The sequence below is a fragment of the Nuphar pumila genome, chromosome 6 (assembly GCF_984573655.1).
Source record: "Nuphar pumila chromosome 6, dmNupPumi1.hap1.1, whole genome shotgun sequence".
NCBI classification, from domain to species: domain Eukaryota; kingdom Viridiplantae; phylum Streptophyta; class Magnoliopsida; order Nymphaeales; family Nymphaeaceae; genus Nuphar; species Nuphar pumila.
Genome location: NC_143254.1, coordinates 104,244,518 through 104,263,963, shown reverse-complemented (window position 1 = coordinate 104,263,963; position 19,446 = coordinate 104,244,518). Strand labels below are relative to the sequence as shown.

The 19,446-nt window shown below is 42.5% G+C and overlaps 1 protein-coding gene and 1 pseudogene across 2 annotated transcripts; both read left to right on the top strand.

The window, feature by feature from the left end:
* The first annotated feature begins 2,962 nt into the window (after window positions 1-2,962).
* On the top strand, window positions 2,963-6,028 carry LOC149835510 (uncharacterized). Of its 2 annotated transcripts, XM_090010556.1 has the most exons (4): window positions 2,963-3,072; window positions 3,185-4,698; window positions 4,828-5,007; window positions 5,652-6,028. In XM_090010556.1, the coding sequence occupies exons 2-4, from the start codon at window positions 4,554-4,556 to the stop codon at window positions 5,678-5,680; spliced, it is 354 nt and encodes a 117-aa protein (XP_089866682.1). In that variant the 5' UTR covers window positions 2,963-3,072; window positions 3,185-4,553; the 3' UTR covers window positions 5,681-6,028. The 2 variants fall into 2 exon arrangements, 1 of the variants encoding a protein (XP_089866682.1); XR_016432627.1 differs by having other exon boundaries at window positions 4,793-6,028.
* A 929-nt stretch (window positions 6,029-6,957) lies between these two features.
* On the top strand, window positions 6,958-19,228 carry LOC149835509 (F-box protein SKIP1 pseudogene; annotated as a pseudogene).
* The last annotated feature ends 218 nt before the right edge of the window (window positions 19,229-19,446 follow it).

Genomic DNA, 19,446 nt, shown 5'->3' with positions numbered 1-19,446 from the left:
CAGTTTGGTGTTAGTAGAGGGTAACACGTCTAGGCCGTCCTATTTTTCATCCCTGAAAATTTTACTCAAGCTTTGACAAGGTAGAGTTCTTGTATCATTGTTGTAGATGACTTACATGCTGGGCATGCATACATATGTGCATCGATCTACGTTGATCAGTGAGAGTGAAGGCACAATGGGTGGGAATCAAATCATATTGCTATAGAGGTTAATAAAAAATATTTTTCTTAATTTTGGATCTATCCACCTAGTGTGATATTCCGAAATTTTGAATATTGATGGGTGGTTAATCTCAAAATTTATGGCTTGAAAGTTGAGTCAGTCATGTCTTTTATGCCTTTTGATTTTTTTATAATGTGAATTTTGAATAGGTTTGGATAGAATTATAATTGATCTTGTGAGCATCGTTTTCTTAATTGGAAGCAATTCCCAAATTTGATTTTTAGATTTGGATCATGTATTTGTAATATTTCAAAAGTTAAAAGTGTGTTTGTAAATAGGCAAAAAGTTATGCGTGTTTTTATATATTTTTTCAAATCTTAATTACCTAAAAGGGCCAGGGCCAATCATGGTTTGATAGTTGGCATGGGATGACCACAGTTCAAAACCCACAGACAGGTTCCTTGCTGCAAAGTCAAAGTTGGGTGCACTCTTGGTTGGTAGAACCTCAAGGATTTTATCAACCAAAAGCTTACCAATGTATGGTTGGTGATGAGGGGTTTTTCCCTTGGCTTAGCCCGCACCCCCTTCCTCCATCCTAAAATAGAAAAAAAGGAAAAATTAAGGTGGCATATTTTTTTAAATTTATTATATCATTTTCTGAAAACTTGCAAATTGATACCCAAGTGCAGCTACAAAACTAAATTATCTTAAGATAAATGAAATTAACTAGGAAAAGTAGGAACTAAATTGAAGTTAGAAAACTGAAAATTAATTCATAATCAATTTCAAACTTGGCCGTCTCATCTCATAGATGCCTCATCTATTTATAGAGTTTCCAGAAAGAAAACTTGGAGTGCACCACCAAGTGCACAAAGTATGCATACAATTGGGATGGCAGTGGACCGAGGGGACAACGGGCCCCACCCCGCCTCGCCCCGCTTGAACCGGGGATGAAGGGCATGAAACAGGGATGAAGGTTAAAATCTATCACCGTGCGGGGATGGAGGCGGGGATGGACTTACACTGTTCCCTGCCCCGCCCAGTGCCTGTCTCAATCCCTGGCTTTCCCCACCTCGCCCCGTCCCGTCCCCAAACCTTTAAGGAATGACTATAGATGAAGTGAAAATGGGCACCCGCTCCGCCTCACCCTTGTTTGGACCGGGGATGGAGGACATGAAATAGGGATAGAGGCAGAGGTGGAGGTTAAAATCCATCAGTGCACGGGGATGGAGGCGGGGATGAAGGTTCAAATTTTGAAACAGGGCAGGGGTGGAGACCTTGTCCCCCACCCCGCCCCCGGCCCGGTCCACTTCCATCCCTAGATGCAAACAATAGGAGGAACCTAAGGCCCCATTTGAACAATTGAGGGCAAAATCAGGTTTTCAAAATACCTAGTTTTGCTTTAAGAACAAGTATTTGGCAAATTTTTTTTTTTTCGACAAGCAAGCTGGGGTTAGTTAGGCAGACCCCCACCAGTTATACAAAGTACCATTGGGTTTTGAACTTGAAATGTTCCAACACAAGGCGACATGCATTGACAGTTCCCACACTGCAAGTAGAGCTCCCGTTGGTAGTATTTGATGAGTTGTGGAGCATGATTCATAGTTTTTGCCTTTTCAGAAGGGGGGTTCAGGGGTTCCCCACCGACGCAGTCAGTTGGCGAGGGTCCGGGGGGCCCCACCTCTGGCGGGGGATTATAGGGGGGGGGGGGGGGGGGGGAGCGCCCCCCCTCCCCTCCGAAGAAATTTTTTCTTGGGCTTATGTTTGAGACCCAGTTTATTATAGATCAGACCCGATTTGGTTAGTGTTAGGATTGTCGTCCTTGCCTTGTATAAATTCTCTCTTTTCTTTTCCTCTTGTAACAGTAAAAAAATAGCAATAAGATTTCTCTTTGAGCGGCCGTGGTTTTTTACTCTCTTTGATTTGAGGAGAGGTTTTTTCACGTAAATCTGTGTATTCTTTTTGTTTGATCGTTCTTGTTCATGGTTTCCTTTGATTGTTTCTTGCTCGCGGTTTTCTGAACGGTATTTGAATAACTTGGGTTGCCAGAAACTTAGTTTTGAATAAGTTTGGATGACCAAACCCAAAAAATAAGTGTTTTATACACAAAACAAAAAAATACAAAAAATAGTTTAGCCTTTTTCCGACTGGCCACTACCTGAAAGATGGCCAGGATGACATCAGCCATCTTTGAGCCACCAGCCCAGCCATTTTCTGGCGGGTGGTGTCTTAGGGCCAGAAAGACCAAAAAACTTTTTTTTTAAGATGACAAACAATTCCTGCCATTTTTCAGACAACCATCTAATAGAAAACTGCCAGGTTAGTATTGTCTGTGCTGGATAATACCAGTCTAGCCAATTTAGGTCATTAATAATTGCAATTTTTAAGCAAAAAAAAGTTTATTTATATTTTTCTTAAAAATTTATGCTTGTTTCAATTTTGCTGATTTTTTTTTCAATAAAAATGAAAAAATAGAAATTAGAAAATCAATGACAACATAATTGCCATCTTAAAAAACTGTCAAATGCAAAGAGATGGCCACGATGTGGGCCTGAGCAAAACCGCGGAAGCAGATCGGGTTGCGCTGTTTACTGACATTTTCACAGTCCTGTCTTGTCCTGTGTCTGACTCAAGTTTGAAAGCCGTGTACACGGTGGCGAGACTGATAGCGTTGCCCTTCATGGAGTCTTCTGCAACGTTTGGCACACGCTAACTAATCCTATAAATGAGGGGAGCGTGTTGTGTTCGATAAATGAGAGAATTGCTCACATTTTTTATCATCGTCCCTACCTCTCCCTCGAATCATGGCAACACCCCTCCAACTCCTCTTCACTCGCAATTCCATCCGTGGTTCCAACTGGAAGTTGTTGCTACTCTTTATAAGTCTCAATTCCATCTGTGTCTCTGGCTGTAAGTTGCTCCAGATCGTTTCCTTTCTTTTTAATTGAAACTTTAGGGCTTATTTGTTTCATGCAACTTTCATGGAAAAGTGTGGAACTGACATTCATTTTTTTCTTCTTAGGAACCACGAAGGAAACAAACATAAAATCATCTATGCCCGCCGCACAAGTCAGTTACAAACTTACATTTTTTCCCCACCACCACCTATCACTTTTATGTGTGAATCCTTTGGTACCTCACTCCTATAAAATCATTCTCATGGAAAGATTGAGTCGACAAGATTTAAAAAAAAAATACATGTCTTTCTCATCAAATGCCTTTTACTTCCATAGAATTGGACAAACAAGCCCAGTGAGTTTGACACGCTGGACAAAGGCTGCTTGAACAATCCAGACAGCATTTGTCCATCAGTCACGACTCACACCCTTGGCGCACACGGTCCTGTCCCCTAAAAAAAATAACAGGAAGGGAGAAAGTGATCCCGCATTCAAACATGGGACAAGTTCTTTGTTCTCATGGGGAAGAATACTGTGGATCAAACACGGCCTTAAGCTCCGTTTGTCTAATGTAGAGGAGGTTCTGAGCAGAGAGCATCCTTCCACGGTTACAAAGCCCAACTGCCATCCCACCCCACCAACCACCACAGGAGAACTTGTCGCAGAAATGAAAAAAGGCAAAGCTAGGAGGGATGGGGGAGGCTTGTTTCATTGAAAATAGCACTTGTTTTAATTTTCGGCACAAAAATAGGAGGGGAAAAGGGCAGGCGAGGAAAGCGGGTGACTTGTTTGTGTTGTCACAGCGGGCAGAAATGCATACTTCTTTGTGTTTTTATGTGGAAATCATAGACTTTCCGTGGAAGACAAACAAACTTGGGCTGTAGAAGTCTCTTGAGTAACAGCCGATCACATGACTGCATTTTGGTGCAGTGAGTCTCCCATAGATTGCTGTCATATGATTTGCTGTCTTAAAATTATTGCACAAATATTTGTACAATAAGCACCCGATCACCCTCCATCTTGGGAACAGACCTGTGTCAGGTGTGGGATCCAAGACCTGATGGAGGGCTATCGGGTGCTTAATGCACAATTTTTGTGCAATCATATTGCACCCTATCCGGACTCTGATTTGCTGAGGGCACATATGTGAATTGGGATAAGGTGAAACCTGATCACCACCCATCAACTATTGGGCCCCGCATCTCAGAGGCGGTGTCAGAAAAATGAGCTGTGGTCAGTGCAGCGGCACACGCATTTCATGCAATGTGATTGCCACCTGATCCAGCCTCCACATAAATAAGGGTGTCACTTAAGCGAAACTAAACCAAGCAGGTGAAGGGGCCTTATTAGTTGTGTGGCTAACAGCACATGGAAGGCTGTCAGGTGCTGCTGCACACTCAAAATGTGCAATGTGATTACACCTGATCTGCAGTCACCACAATTAGCCTCAGTCATCGCCAGCATCACTCTTGAATCTTGATAATTGTCACTAAAATGTTTCAGATTACTATAATGGGAACTATCCCGACACCTACAACAACAATGGCTACACCAACAACAATGGCTACACCAACAACAATGGCTACACCAACACCAACAATGGCTATGGGTACCCAAGGGCGAGTCCCCCTCCTCCCAGGTATGAATCTTACGTGCCTTGGCTTATGAAACGAGCCACCCATGAGCCCTTTTGTTGTAATTCCTTGCGTTGATCGGTACCCTCATTTATGCAGTACTGGTGGTGATGGACTGATAGATGCTTCTGCAGGCGTTGCCGCTACTCTCGTTGCTCGGGCCAAGGGCTGTACAGGGGTAGGGCTAATAGCTGCCAAAATTCTTGGCTCCTTCTTTGGTTTATCCGCTTTCCTTGTTGCTACAGCGGTTGTCTGCTGGATTGCAAAGAAGAAGAAGAAGAATATAGAACTCGAAGCTAAGGCTACGGTTGGAGGTAAGCCAAAGGGTTCTAAATAGAAATCTATGTATTTGAGAAGGGACTTTATGTTAAAACAAAGAACTCGTACTGTCACGGGCACGGGCATAGCTCGAGTGAGGCAAACAACAATTTTTTGTGCTTGGCATGCCTCAAACTCTCGTGATTTCGCTAGGCAACTGAGCCTAGCCACAATACGGGTTTTCTCAAACACGTGTAAATAACACATGCACACAAACACTGGGCCACATTGGACATGCCCCGTTACAAAGGCTTTATTGGGGACACGTACCATCGAATTTGTTATTATAAAAAAAACACACCCTCAAATCTAAGATCCATTGATCTAAAAAACACACACATGCACACAAACATTGGGTCACGTTGGGATATGTGTAGGCTTGTGGCCTAACCTATGTCCATCTTGCCAAAATATTGGCCGAGCGCTGGTAAAAAAAACTAGCCCCAGGCTCGGCCCAAAAAGCCAGGCCACGGCCTGCTCGGCCCGTGGTCTAACCTGAATTTTAAGGTCATTTGCATTTTATTATTCAAAAACATATTTTAGTTGTCGATATCCATGTCCATGTAACAGAATTACACTGTACTCCTGTTCACGGCACCACCATCTCCAATTGCTTGTTTATTTGTTGACGATGATGTAGGTGAAGTGCGATTTGATTCACCCGTATAGTTTTCTTAATGGAGGAAGGCCTGACTTCAACTGCAACAAACTGAAACAGCAAGCGGACTCTATCACATGCTCAAAGACCCGACAGAGATGCAGATGTTACTTTGCACCTTGCTATTATGGCATTTATCTTGGCAATAATTCACATTTTCCAACTTTCATGAGCCATACTGCTGTTTCCTATATTATATAATATTTTGTACTATCATTTGCTGTGGGACCAATGAGATAACAATTGAGGATCATAGACCCAAGGGGTTTGGCATAATGGGATGACGGACTGTCACAGGCTTATCTGAAAGCTCCGTGCGGCACTTGATAGTTTCAACCATGTCAACCTTCCCGGTCAAGAAAGCAACACAAACGCAACAGAGTGTGCACAAACTTAAAGAGAGCAACCAAGAGAGCAACAATAAGAGATAGAGAGAAAGTAACTCATATTCATAAGTTACATGATTACAAAAATAGAGTTAGAGAGACCCGTAACAATTATTGTTCACGGAGGATCTTAGGCCAAAGGCCATTTATGTACACTACGAAGGATCAAAGAGGTATTTACATTAAGAAACAAAGTTGTCAACATGGCGGTCTGGAATACTCTCCCTCACCTAAACTGGCACCGTCTTCGGCGCAATCTACTGTTGGTAGTCTTCAATGGCTTGCTGAAACTGACAAATATTTTTTGGAGTCTCCCAACTTGCTTCACTCTTTGGCAATCCTTTCCATTTCACAAGATATTTCTTTACTTCTCTTAGAAAATCGCTGACGTGATCAATGATGAATTCAATTTCTCTAAAGGTCGATGTTGAAGCTGCTATTGGGGTTCGCTGAGGAATGGAAGCCCATTGATTTGAAATCCTTTTCATCTTCGTTGAAGGACTTTAGATTACACACATGAAAGACAAGGTGAACCTAAAAACTATTAGGAAGGTCTAGCTTATATGCTAACTAATCCCGGATAAGAGAAAAGGGTCCATCATATTTTTGTATGAGTCATCGATGACGTCCGTTAAAAAAAACATATATGATTATAATAGTATGCGGCTGTGATTTTGATTTTTCGTGAACAAACTCGACAAATACCCCAATCTGATGGACATCTTAATCCATTTATATAAAAAAACACCGATTAGTCGAATATGATATTTTACCACATCCGATCTACGATCGGTTTACATCCCTATATGGACCTTTTTCTTCTTTCTTCTGACCGTTAAACGCTGCAGTAAATACTCTGAGAGAGAAAGAGTTGGGAAGAAGCAGATGAAGAAAGAAATCAAATGAGGGAATGGGTGGAGATGACTGGGGAGTGGCTGGTGGACATATTGGCGAGGTTGCCCCTTGAGGACCGGTGGAGGTGGGTCCCGCTGGTCTGCAGATCGTGGCTTGCTGCCTCCTGCGACCCTTCTCTCTGGTGCACCCTCGACCTCGAGCCCTCCATCTCCTCCGCTGCCCCTGCCTCCTTCGATCACCCCCGATGGTGGTCCCCTGACTTCGAGGCCGCCGTCGATTCCATGCTCCAATCCGCTGCCCGCAGGAGCTCCAACGACCTCAGGGAGGTCCTCATCTGCCACTGCTCTGACCGATCCCTCTGCCTCCTCTCCGAGAGGTTCTGGCTTGTCCTCCTGCTTCTCTTGACTTTGCTCTGTTTTTGTTTCTTTGTCAATTTTGGAGCTAGGGTTTTGGTTCTCTCTCGATTTTTATCACGGTTAGGGTTTGGATTTCACGTTGATGTCGATGGAGAGATTTGTGTTTTTTAACTGTGAATTATATTCGAAATTTCGCGGTGTGATTCATACAGCAATTTCCCAACTTATCCTAGTTTTTTGGATAAGTTGGGGCATAATGAGTTGGCAGTATCAAGGCACCAGGAAGAATAAAGATGTCACAAGGCTTTGGGGTTTCAAAGTAATGTTGGATTTCAAGATGACGTTTGAAGTTTCAAGAAGGCTTCTTTCATTGCTCAAGGTGGCCCTTCTTTTTTTACCCATGTAATAATTTCTCTTTCCCTGTACTCTTTGGTTTCACCTATATACACACAAGTGAAGTTGCATGATGGAAATCATGCTTCTGAGGTGTCTGTGGATGTAGGTCTTATAAGACCTAACCACATAAATACTCTCTTTCTTTTCTTTTTCATGTTTGCATGAATGATATGCTTTTCAACATGGAATCATAGCCAGGTTGTTTGGTTCATGTTTTTTGATCAAGTGATATCATAGTCAATGGCTAAATCAAGCTCATCGTCTTCCCAATCCTCTCAACAAGCGGTGGTGATTCAAGAGCAAGCCAATCCTTTGTTGAAAATCACTACGGTACCTTTAAATGGTTTTAACCATGTCTTGGAACCAATATCTGGATTGGATCCACTGCTTGAATCCGATCCCCAGAGTGTAAATCTAGTCCCCGACTTGGGTCACGCTGTTTGGATTCGGGTCCATCCTGCTTTGCATCAATTTTCTAAGAAGAAAAAATGAAGTGTTTGATTATTTTCTAAAGTTTTACAATATGATTCAAACACAATATAGCTACAAAATAAAAATTTTAAGGACACACAATAGGACAGAATATATGAATGAAAAATTTATAAATTTCAAAAATATGCATGAAATGCAACACGAAACAACTTGTGTTGGCACTCCTCAGCAAAACGGAGTCGCATAATGAAAAAATCGTCATCTTCTTAAAGTAACAAGATCTCTTCTATTCCAAATGAATGTCCTAGAGACTTTTTGGGCAGATGCAGTCAGTACTGCAAGCTATATTATAAATCGTTTGCCCACTCACATTCTTGATTTCAAATCTCCAATTGATGTTTTGATGAAAGAAAACATTCTATTAAACATTTGAAAACTTTTGGCTGCATTTGTTATGTATGGCAACATCCTTCCAATAGAAACAAACTTCATTATAGAGCCATCAAGTGTATTTTTGTTGGTTATGACTCATCTAAAAAGGGATAGCGCTGCTATGATGTCGCAAACAAAAAGCTTTATGCTTCTCGAGATGTGAAATTTGATGAAGAGAAATCATTTTTTGAAAAACAAGGGCAAGAATTTCAGGGGGAGTAAGCTTCAAAACCAGGATTTGTTTTTCCTAATATAACTCAAGAATATGAGGTTACTTGTGAAAACAAGGTTGGAGAAAACGTTGAGCTTGGTGAAGGTAATTCTATTGAGAATGTTGGTGATGAAAATAGGTCTGTTCGGCGGTCCGAACGAACTATTCAGATGCCAACAAGATACCATGACTTTGTCACTTATAGTGCCGTGACATATCCAATTGAAAAATATTTGAACTATGCTCATGTGTCACAAAAATGTTTTGCTTATCTTGCTAAGGTCTCAAACATACAAGAACCAGATACATTTGAAGAAGCTTGTAAAAAGAAAGAATGGTGTGATGCTATGAATGAGGAGCTCAAGGCAATGGAAAAGAATCATACTTGGAAAATTGTTGACAATCCTAAAGATAAAATAACTTGTTGGTTATAAATGGGTGTATAAAGTCAAGTACAAAAGTAATGGAACCATTGAGCGTTTCAAGGCACGACTAGTTGCAAAGGGATATTCTCAAACAACACATATAGACTATACTGAAACTTTTGCCCCTATTGCAAAAATGAGCACTGTTAGAATTTTGCCGTCTATTGCTTGCAATTTAAATTGGAAATTATTTCAGCTTGATGTTAAAAATATTTTTCTTCAAGGAGATCTCAATGAAGAAGTTTTTATGCAAGTACCACCAGAGCATTCAAGCTATAACAAAACAATTGTTGCTTGTAGACTAAAAAAGGCCATTTACGGTCTTAAACAATCTCCGAGAGCGTGATATGCAAAGTTAAGCCAAACTTTGGAAGAGAATGGATTTAAAGGATGTGTTTTTGATAACTCATTTTTCGTAAAGAAAAATACTCAATATATCACTATTGTGCTCGTCTATGTTGATGATATTATTATTATCGACAATAATAATAATGAAATTCCAGATGTCAAAAAGTATTTACATGAAGTATTTGATATTAAAGATTTGGGACAACTGAAATATTTTCTTGGTATATAAATCAAGCATTCTAAAAAGGGGTTATACCTGTCTCAAAGAAAATATGCAATAGACTTGTTAAATGAGATAGGGAAAATGGGTGCAAGGCCAGACGATACACCCATAAAAGTAAATCACAAGCTCGAAAAGGCTGATGAGGATCCAGTAGAAGACGTCAAGCAATACCAAAGAATTGTTGGCAGACTCATTTATCTCACAGCTACAAGACCAGATATAGCATATGCTGTTGGTGAGGTAAGTAAGTTCACGCACAATCGTCAAAAAACTCATGTGAATGCTATTGACAGAATTCTACGATACATCAAGAAAGCTCTAGGACATGGCCTTTGGTATAAAAGAAATAGGAGGGTAGATGTCTATGGCTATTCTGATACAGTTTGGGCTGATAGTGCATTGTATAGAAAATCTACCACTGGTCTTTGTGTATTTGTTGGAGGTAATTTGGTTGCATGGAAAAGCAAAAAACAAAAAGTTGTATCTCAATCAAATGCCGAAGCAGAGTATAGGGCTATGACAACAATTGCATGTGAGTTAACATGGACTAAAGCTTTGTTAGAAGAAATTGGCCTTGAAGTTAAAACTCCTATGCCTATGTACTCTGATAATCAAGCAGCTATCCATAAAGCGGCAAATTCAGTTTTTCATGAAAGAACAAAACACATAGAAGTTGTGTCATTTTGTTAGGGACAAAGTTCAAAATAAAGAGATATCAACTACCTTCATCTCCAGCTCAGAGCAGGTAGCTGATGTTTTGACTAAAGCTGTGTCAAAAGATCAACTTTGCTATGCTTTGAGCAAGCTGGGAACATATAATATATATGCTTTCTAGCTTGAGGGGGAGTAATGAGTTGGCAGTATCAAGGCACCAGGAAGAATAAAGATGTCACAAAGCTCAAGGTAACATTGGGTTTCAAGGTGACGTTTGGGGTTTCAAAGTAACATTGGGTTTCAAGGTGACGTTTGAAGTTTCAAGGAGGCCTCTTTCATTGCTCAAGGTGGCCCTTTGTTTTTTACCCATGTAATCAATTCTCTTTCCCTATACTCTCTGGTTTCACCTATATATAGGTGAAGTTGCATAATGGAAATCATGCTTCTGGTGTCTGTGGATGTAGGTCTTATAAGACTGAACCACATAAATACTCTCTTTTCTTTTTCATGTTTGCATGAATGATATGCTTTTCAACACGGCATCCGGACGTCACCCTAGGTGTTTGGACGCGACTATTTATCTAGGAAAAGTGGGGTATAATTGGGGAAATTCGTCTGATCCTTTGGGTTCGTGTAAGGTTTGATAGAGCGATCTACGTTTTCGGTTGCGAATTAGGTTTTGGAAATTGGAATATCGGATTGAGCTTCGTAAATCAATTTCTCGACTTATCCTAAAGTTGTGGATAAGTGGGCGCGCCATGTCTCTCCGGATGTCTGGATGTGACTGTTTATCTGGAGAAGTGGATGTAAATTGGGGTAATGGATTTTGATTCACGATCCCGCTTTTGTTGCATATTCCAAAATTCTGGATAAGTAGTTCTAAATGCCTGAGGATAAAAGGGGAGTTGCGAGACATAGTTTTTAGGATTTGAAATTTGCATGAAGTAGTTACCAATAGAATAAATACAAGAATTTTGAATATGCAGATAAATAGAATTCATGCTTAGATCTGTTCTGCGTTATTTGCTCCAGAATTGCATTTTAAATTCTTCCTTTTCTTCGCTATTATGTTCTCGACATTCTTAGATTTTATGGCTTCGAAGTTGTTGCAGAATAGATTTTTTTTCTCTTTGTAAAATCTTTATTTTCTGTTTTTTTTTGTAATTAAATTATATTTGGTGGTTGATAATGAGTTGTTGGGGATCTGAAAGTGTAACGCCCCAAAATCGTGGACTTGAAACCTTTTATGAAAAAAGGTTTAAAGCTTTGAAAATAATCATTTATCAGAGTTTAAAACAGAAGTTCAACGGAAGATCAGGTTCAAACAACAAGTCCCTAGACCTTGGGCACATTACAACAAAAAACAGATTACCCTTTACAAACCGATTTGCAATTCAAATATATATTTTATTGAAATGAAAAGAAGAACCACATTTTGGTAATACAGTTTTAGAAATCCAAAGTTATAATCAAAAGAGATGCTTTCAAAGAAACCTTGTACCACATCTTATCAAAAGAGTCCCCAGGAGCGCAACGTCAGGAAAGGGCATTGCCTTGAATGCATCGCGTCATCGTGTCATCGCAAGCTGTCTCAACCTGTTCACTACCTGCCTATGAAATGGGTCAGTCTCACAATAGACTAGTAGGGGTGCAAAGGACAAAAAAGAGCAAAAGCTGCAATAAGTAAGATAAATGCTAGCTCATGCAGGAACAAGCAAGAGTAGCAAATCTAATCAAACATGCTATAGAGTAAGCAAGGCTCTAGTAAGGCAAACAACTACGTACAAGAGCAAGAAGGATCAGAGTGCTAAACAAACAACTATAGCAATCCCACAGATATAATAGGTGAAGAGTAACTAACTCTATTCACCAGTCAAGCAAGGCAATTGCATAAGACAGGTATTCACAACAACACTCGTAATACATACAAGTACCATAAGATGGTTCAGTCCATCGACATGTGATTACATTAATCGTGAGGCACAAGTTATTGCATCACAAGCAATTCATAAGTTACACAGGATAAACAATCAACTAGTATGAGAAGCTAGTTATTACTAAGCAAGGAACTGCGTAAACAGTGCAACCAACAAGGGTAACGCCTCGACAGGCGTACCTAGCTCAACGAGTAGCATACCGAACTATCAAGCTAACAAGCAAGCAAGCAATGCACGTCACAACGTGCGCATCTCATGATCATGTGTATACGTTATAACTTGTCTCATTACTGAGCAGGCCGTTGTGGGTACGCACAAGGCAAAACGTAGAAATAACCGAGATCGATTCGGGAGTCCATTATGCTATGTATATTATTATACCCCGAATGACTGGTTGAGTCCGCTTCCTAAGGGGACGGTCTGTGACCAAGAGAGTAAATCCCCAAAGGCAAACAAAGGCCCAATGGATGCACATCCGTACTTCTGCAGAAGTGGCCCAAAGGATTTCCCCTAACCTCCGATGACTGGGAAAGGTCGGATCTTTGCCCGAGATTGCCATTTATGACTATCCATCAGAGTTTTATACCATTCATCCTCTCTCTTGATGAACCGTCCCGAATGAGCACGATGAAGGGTTTCTTAACCACTGTCCCATTCTCATGCTCTGGTCTTTCAACCCAATCAAGCATCTTGCCTGTGAAGGCCCATGATTATTATTTAGGTGAGTTATACGCGCCATTGCGCGATCGAGGCAAGCACACAATTCACATCCTACTCATCGCAGTACGCATTGTACCTATTCAAACGTATAATCACGTTGAAAGGGGTCAATCCCTAGTGAGGGTAGAAACATCACTCTTGTGATCTCAAACACATGTCATTGCATGTTCGAGGCAGACATAGACCTCTCATCCTACTCATCGCAGTACGCAACGTACCTGTTCAAAAGTACAACCACGATGAGAGGGGTACGGATCGCTCGCAGAAAATCCCAATACTTCTGCTTTACAGAAGCCCACAGTGAACTCATTCCAGTTCCAACTGATCGTGCTCGGGTCCTTTAGACAATCGCGATCAATCTGCCTATTAGGCGAAATCAACATAACAGGATTAGCTTAATGTGTCAATACATGCTTAGAGGTTACTATAAACCTCTCGTCCTGCTCTCGTAGTCCAAACATATCGTACGGAATTAAAGGTATAACTATAAGAGGAAGAACATGGATCCCTCGTAAGAGATCCAACAATACCTTCATGAAGGAAGGCGGTACAATCTTGATTGAACCAGAAAGCCTAGAAACTAGGTCTCGCAACAGAGGTGAGGTAACGCTGATCTAGCGACGGCGCAAGTACCTCGCTAGGATCCCCGTCCTACTCGTGCACAGGATCCTAAACAACGTTATCTAAGTCGTATTCAATAGGCGAACTGAGGTTGTAACACATCTATCCCAAATACATCGATTTGGGAGGTTCGGCCGCTACCTCTGCTTTACAAGTTATACATCTTGAAAATAGGTTTGCACCTAAGACGATGTCTTTGGAGAACCGAAGTGCACAAGTGTGTGTCGTGACCTGTAAGACAAGTGAAACGATATACACTATACACTCGAAGCTGCACTCAAGGAGTGCAAGCTGACAAGGGACAAACCCGTGCACAAACCAATACAAAGGCAAGTCGAGGGGCAAGACTCGATGGGCGAAGCCGCACCGCGAGGGTAGAACGCTAAAGCTCCACACGAGGTATGAGATCATACCTCGATCATCGTAACGCACAAGCAGACAACTACGTAAGCAACTCGTGAGGTAAGACATCCTATGCGAGTGTAAAGGACGACTCACGAGGCATGGGGTTGCACCTCGATAGATCAATAAGCGCAAGCAGGAAAAGGAGCATGCGACAGAGATAGGATACATGCACGAACAAGGCATATGCACGAAGCGCAGCAACAAGGTAAAGACGAATACATACAAAAGGTAAGTGCAAGAGCAAGCACGACAGCACAGGAAAGTAAAGTACGGAGAGTAAAGAAGAAGCAAGGCCATGGCGCATAAAGCGCGGGGCAACAAGTAATTGCAAGAAGTAAGGTGCAAGAACGTAAAAGAGGACCAGGCATCCTGGAGAACAAGGCAAACATAAGTAAATGCCAGGGCGCAAAGCGCGGGGCAAAAGGAAAGTAAAGTGCGAGAAAGTAAAGAGGACAAGGATCGCGAAACCGCGTCCTTGAGTTAAAAGACAGGAAATGTAAAGACAGGAATGAAAAGCCTAGGCACATATAGCGCGACGACGACAGAAAGGAAAGTGCAGGAAAGTAAAGAGGACAAGGATCGCGAAACCGCGTCTTTGAAGGTAAAGACATACGTATATATATTATACGTATAGATATATCGTTCTCTTTTAGTTCTCTTTCTTATTTTAACATTTATCAGTTCATTGTCCTTTCACGCAAGAATTCCCTACCTTCAGGGGTTGCAGGTCCTCATACGCATGCAGCGTAGGCAAGCAAAAGCTCGAGCCACAGAGGGTGAGCCAGATCCACCGTTCAACCTGGAGAGCTTAGATCGTTAGCATATGCCGAAAATAAACAAACAACAAGGCAGCAAGGCCTCCCTGCCACACCTGCTGCAACAAGGCAGATAGGAACACCCCCTGTCAGAACACGAGACAGGGGCGCAGCCCCCTGCCGGCAGCAAGAACAAGGCAAGGGGGCAAAGCCCCTTGCCAGAGAACAAACACCAAAATGCAGGGGGCAAGCCCCTGCCTGAAAACAGGAAAGCAGGGTGGCTTCGCCCCCTGCTGGCACAACGCTGGTGGCAGTGGGACGAAACCCCCTGCCGAAGAGCAACAGCGGGTGCAGGGGGCTCCGCCCCTGCAAGAAAGACAACAGAAGGTAGGGGAGGAGCCTCTCCCCCCTCCTACCAGAAACAACAAGGGAGCAGGGGGGCTCGCCCCCTGCCAGAAAGCAAATGCAGGGGGCCTCACCCCGCTGCAGGCAGACACAAAAAGGAACAGGGGGAGAGGGACCCCCTGTCAACAAAACAAACGGTAGGGGGATGGAGCCCCCTACCCGCACAACAAGAATGGCAGGGGGAAGCGGAGCCCCCTGCCAACAAAGCAAACGGCAGGGGGACAGAGCCCCCCCCCCGTCAAAGGAAAAGAGACAGGGGGCCGATCCCCCTGCCGAGAAGCAACGGAGGGCAGGGGGAGCTTCTCCCCCTACTAGAAAACAAAAGGAGTGCAGGGGGGCTCCCCCCTACCGGAAGACAATCACGAAGGTAGGGGGGACCCCGCCCCCTACCGAGACACAAATGCAGGGGGGGGGGGGGGGTTTGGAGCCCCTTGCCGACAACAGGTGATGACAGGGGGCTCCGCCCCCCTGTCATCAACCCTCAAAGGAAGGCAGGGGGTTTAACCCCCTGCCGACAAAAAGGCGATGACAGGGGGCTCAGCCCCCCATGTCGATCAACCCAAAACAAAAAAAAGGAAGAGAGGGGGGTTATACCTCCGAAGACCAGAGCGACGGGGGAGGAGCGGCCGACAACTCCAGTGTCGAGGTCAACAGCGTCAGCCTCCCACGAAGGGGAGCCGAGAAAATAGGTGGTCGCCGGAGCTGAGAGGTCGTCGGTGGCCGGCGCAGTCGACAGCAGACGGGAGGGTGGTGGCGCTGCCGAGGCTCAAGGGCTGCCGGAGTGTCTGCGGCTGAAGGGGAGACAACAAGGGGGAGACGACGATCGCCGGCGGCATCAAGAGGGAGTCGGAGCAGAGGAGAGAGAAGGGGCAGCGATCGGGGACTCACCGAAGCTTGGAGGGGAGGCGGCCGGTCAGAATCGCTCGCCGGCGTCTCCGATTGCCGGCGGGAACGTGATGGGGGCGGTGCAGATGAGAGAGAAGGGGCGAGGGGTTCTGCCCCTCGCCCGAGACGCCTGTGACTTAAAAAGTCACAGGCTTCTCGATCGTTAGAGAAGCTGGGTCCGAGTTCGGGCTCGGGTCCAACTCAGATCCGGGTCCGAAACGACGGACCAACCTTGGCACGTGTCTGACACGTGCAGGGCACGTGTCTGACACGTGTCCGACACTGATTTTTTTTTTCACGATTGTTACAAAAAGTGTGTTCTGCTTGCTCTTGGTATTGTTTCTAGATTTTTCTACTTCCTTAGGTGATTGATCTTTTCAGTATTTTGTTGGTGGAAGGAATATAGATTTGAGTTTGGGGTTTGACTTGTGTGAGTTGGTTAATTACTTTGCATTTATGCAGTTGTAAGAATACTGTGGATGTTTTGGATGTCGTACATTTAAACTTTTTTCGGTTGAACATTTTCTGCACTTGGTTTTCTAGAGATTCATGTACTTGGGTCGCTAATATCTAGTGATATGGACTTGTTTATTCTTATTGTAATCGGTGTTCGAACGCGAATCCTTTCTTGTGATCTATGTTGGCCTTGGATGTTAGATTGCGGAAAGATGGTGGCTTATGTTTTTCAGCTTTACATAATTGTCGAGCACATTGATATTCTATGGAGGTACACTTCGTGGTATATGAGTTGGGGCGGTGCTTGTCTCAATTAGGGGTTTGATAAATTAGTGGATGGTAAAGAGGGTTTGAAAGTGTTATATGATTTAAGACAGATTAGAGCTTGATGAAAAGGGATCACTAGGAAAAGGGGATGAAGTGCATGTTCAGCAGACAATAGGAAGTAGTTGGGAAGGTGTGCTGGGGCTGGGTATTAGACATAGAGGGAGACAAAGAAAGAGGTTGCTTGAGATGCTCACAAATAGTATCAGCAGCTTCCTTTAAAGGACTGCAAACATAGAGGAATGAAAGAAGCAAACCAAAAACTTTAATTTCAAATAAAAGTGTAAAAATTTTAAAATTTGGGAAAAAAATGAAAAAGTGTGTTTTTCTTGCTTTTCCAACATCATATGTAAAAAAACAGGCATTTTCTTGGTAATTTTCCTCCTAGGAACCCACCAGGACTCACATTTCATCTAGATGATGGTGAGGCACCGGACCAACCTAGGTTGCCTGGGGTGATGCCTAGGTAGGTGATTAGCAAGCAGCCACGAGAGACCAATTTTTTCTAGAATTGGAAACTAAAAACTCTCATTCTGACTAGAAAGAAAGCTCTAAATTCATTAGCTACTCCTTTTAATAGCTTTGAAAGTCAGAAATGTCTTCTAACTGATTAAGCAGCTGCAGTAATAATCTGGTTGGAGATGAGGAAGATGAAGAAACAATGCAGCCTCAGGTGAGAAAAAGTGTGCTGTCCTAGTGACCTTCTGTGTGAGGGAAAACACACAAGTATTTATTTAGTAAGGAAACATAATCAGGTTGGTTACAAGCTTTGTAAAAATTACAACTATGACCCCCATATGTGGTGAAACCCAAACTGAACAACCAAATGAAGTAAACAACAAAAAGTGCAAACATGCCATCATTAGATGTCGTTAAGTGAAACATATTTAAAACTTCATAACAAAATGCCCTTATTATTAACATGCTTCCAGCATGTTCATCTCTCTCTCTCTCTTTTGTTTATTTTGCAAGTCAAAAATTGTCTTCTTGCTGATTATTAGAGTAACTGGTATTTTCTTCGTGAAGTTCACAAAAAGGAGTTACCATTTATGTGCCAAAGTTACCTGAGACGTACTCCCAGCATGTTCCAGAGCTCTGTGTGTGTGTGTGCCTCTGGCCTAGATGTTTGAATGTTGAAACCTTTGCAATGTTTGTACAATGCACATTTATGAAGAGCAGGATCCAAGCCTTGGTGTTTTGGGATCTTTGATATAGGCAACACAAGAGTGCCAAATTTCTTTGGTCTTGCTGTTTTTCATATCAAAACCTCTTGCAATGTTTGTGGAATACATATTCTATCAGAAAAGCTCAGTGAGTCTTGGTTGGGGTTTCCCTGGATGACCACTTGAGGAGGAGATAGAATGTGCTTCTTCTCTAAATTTAGGGAAAGATACCAAAGCTAGTTTCCCCTGGACTAGTTGAATGGGTGCCTATTGTTTGCTGCAATGGTGCAAGGGAAGACATTATCAGCATAATGCAATTCTCTGATGGTTGTATAGTATCCCAAGTGATCATATTTGTCGTTACATTGGTGCATGGTGCATTATTGTTCTTCTATTTGGAGATTAAATAAGTGATGCTTATTACTCCTTTTGCAGATCTCCAGACCTTCAAATTCTTTCAATTAAAAGCAGCCCAAACGTGACTGACCGATCGATATCTAAAATTGCAGCTACTTGCCACATGCTTAGTGAACTGGACATTAGTTTTTGTTACAATATCTCTCACGAGTCATTGGAGTTGATTGGGCGTAATTGTCTAAATTTGAAAGTTTTAAGAAGGAACCTGTTGAATTGGCTAGACCCTTCTCAGCACATAGGAATCATTCCTGCGGAGTATCTCAACTCTGCTCCTCAGGATGGGGATGAAGAGGCTGCTGTTATTGCAAAATTTATGCATAATCTTGTGCGTTTAGAACTCCGATTATCCAAGTTATCACCTAATGGGCTCAAATCGATTGTGGAGGGATGCGTGAACTTGGAGTTCTTGGACCTCTTTGGATGTGCTAATCTGACGAGCAGAGCATTGCAAGATGCTGCAGAAAGCCTGAAGAATTTGAAGGTGCTTACCCGGCCTAATTTCTACATTCCAAGGTCAGTTTTTCATACTGAAAGATACGGGCATTGGAGGTTATACGATGAACGTTTCCAGACAAATGTTTTCCAAATCTGCGCGTCATGATTCGAGGCATCAACACTGTATATTCGGCAAACTGAATTCTGTTGTTGCTAGTTGTAAATTATCAAGTTCTGGCATGTCATGCCATGAAAACACCATCTAACTAAGTGGGTTTATATATGTTCTCTTGTTCTTGTTTATGCTTGGGAGAAGTTCACGTCACTTCTTGTTTGGCTTTCTTAACGGTTGCTTCCGTTTGGAGGTAGCTAGCTGCATTCTGCAATAAGCAACACCATATTTTCTGGCCTTGCTCAAAATAATTTTACTTGTATGTTGCTTAAAATATTTTTACTTGTATGATTGTGAGTTGTGACATGTAAGCAGGCTTTTCAAGGGCTTCAAAAATCAAGGCCCCACAATTTACAAAAACTTC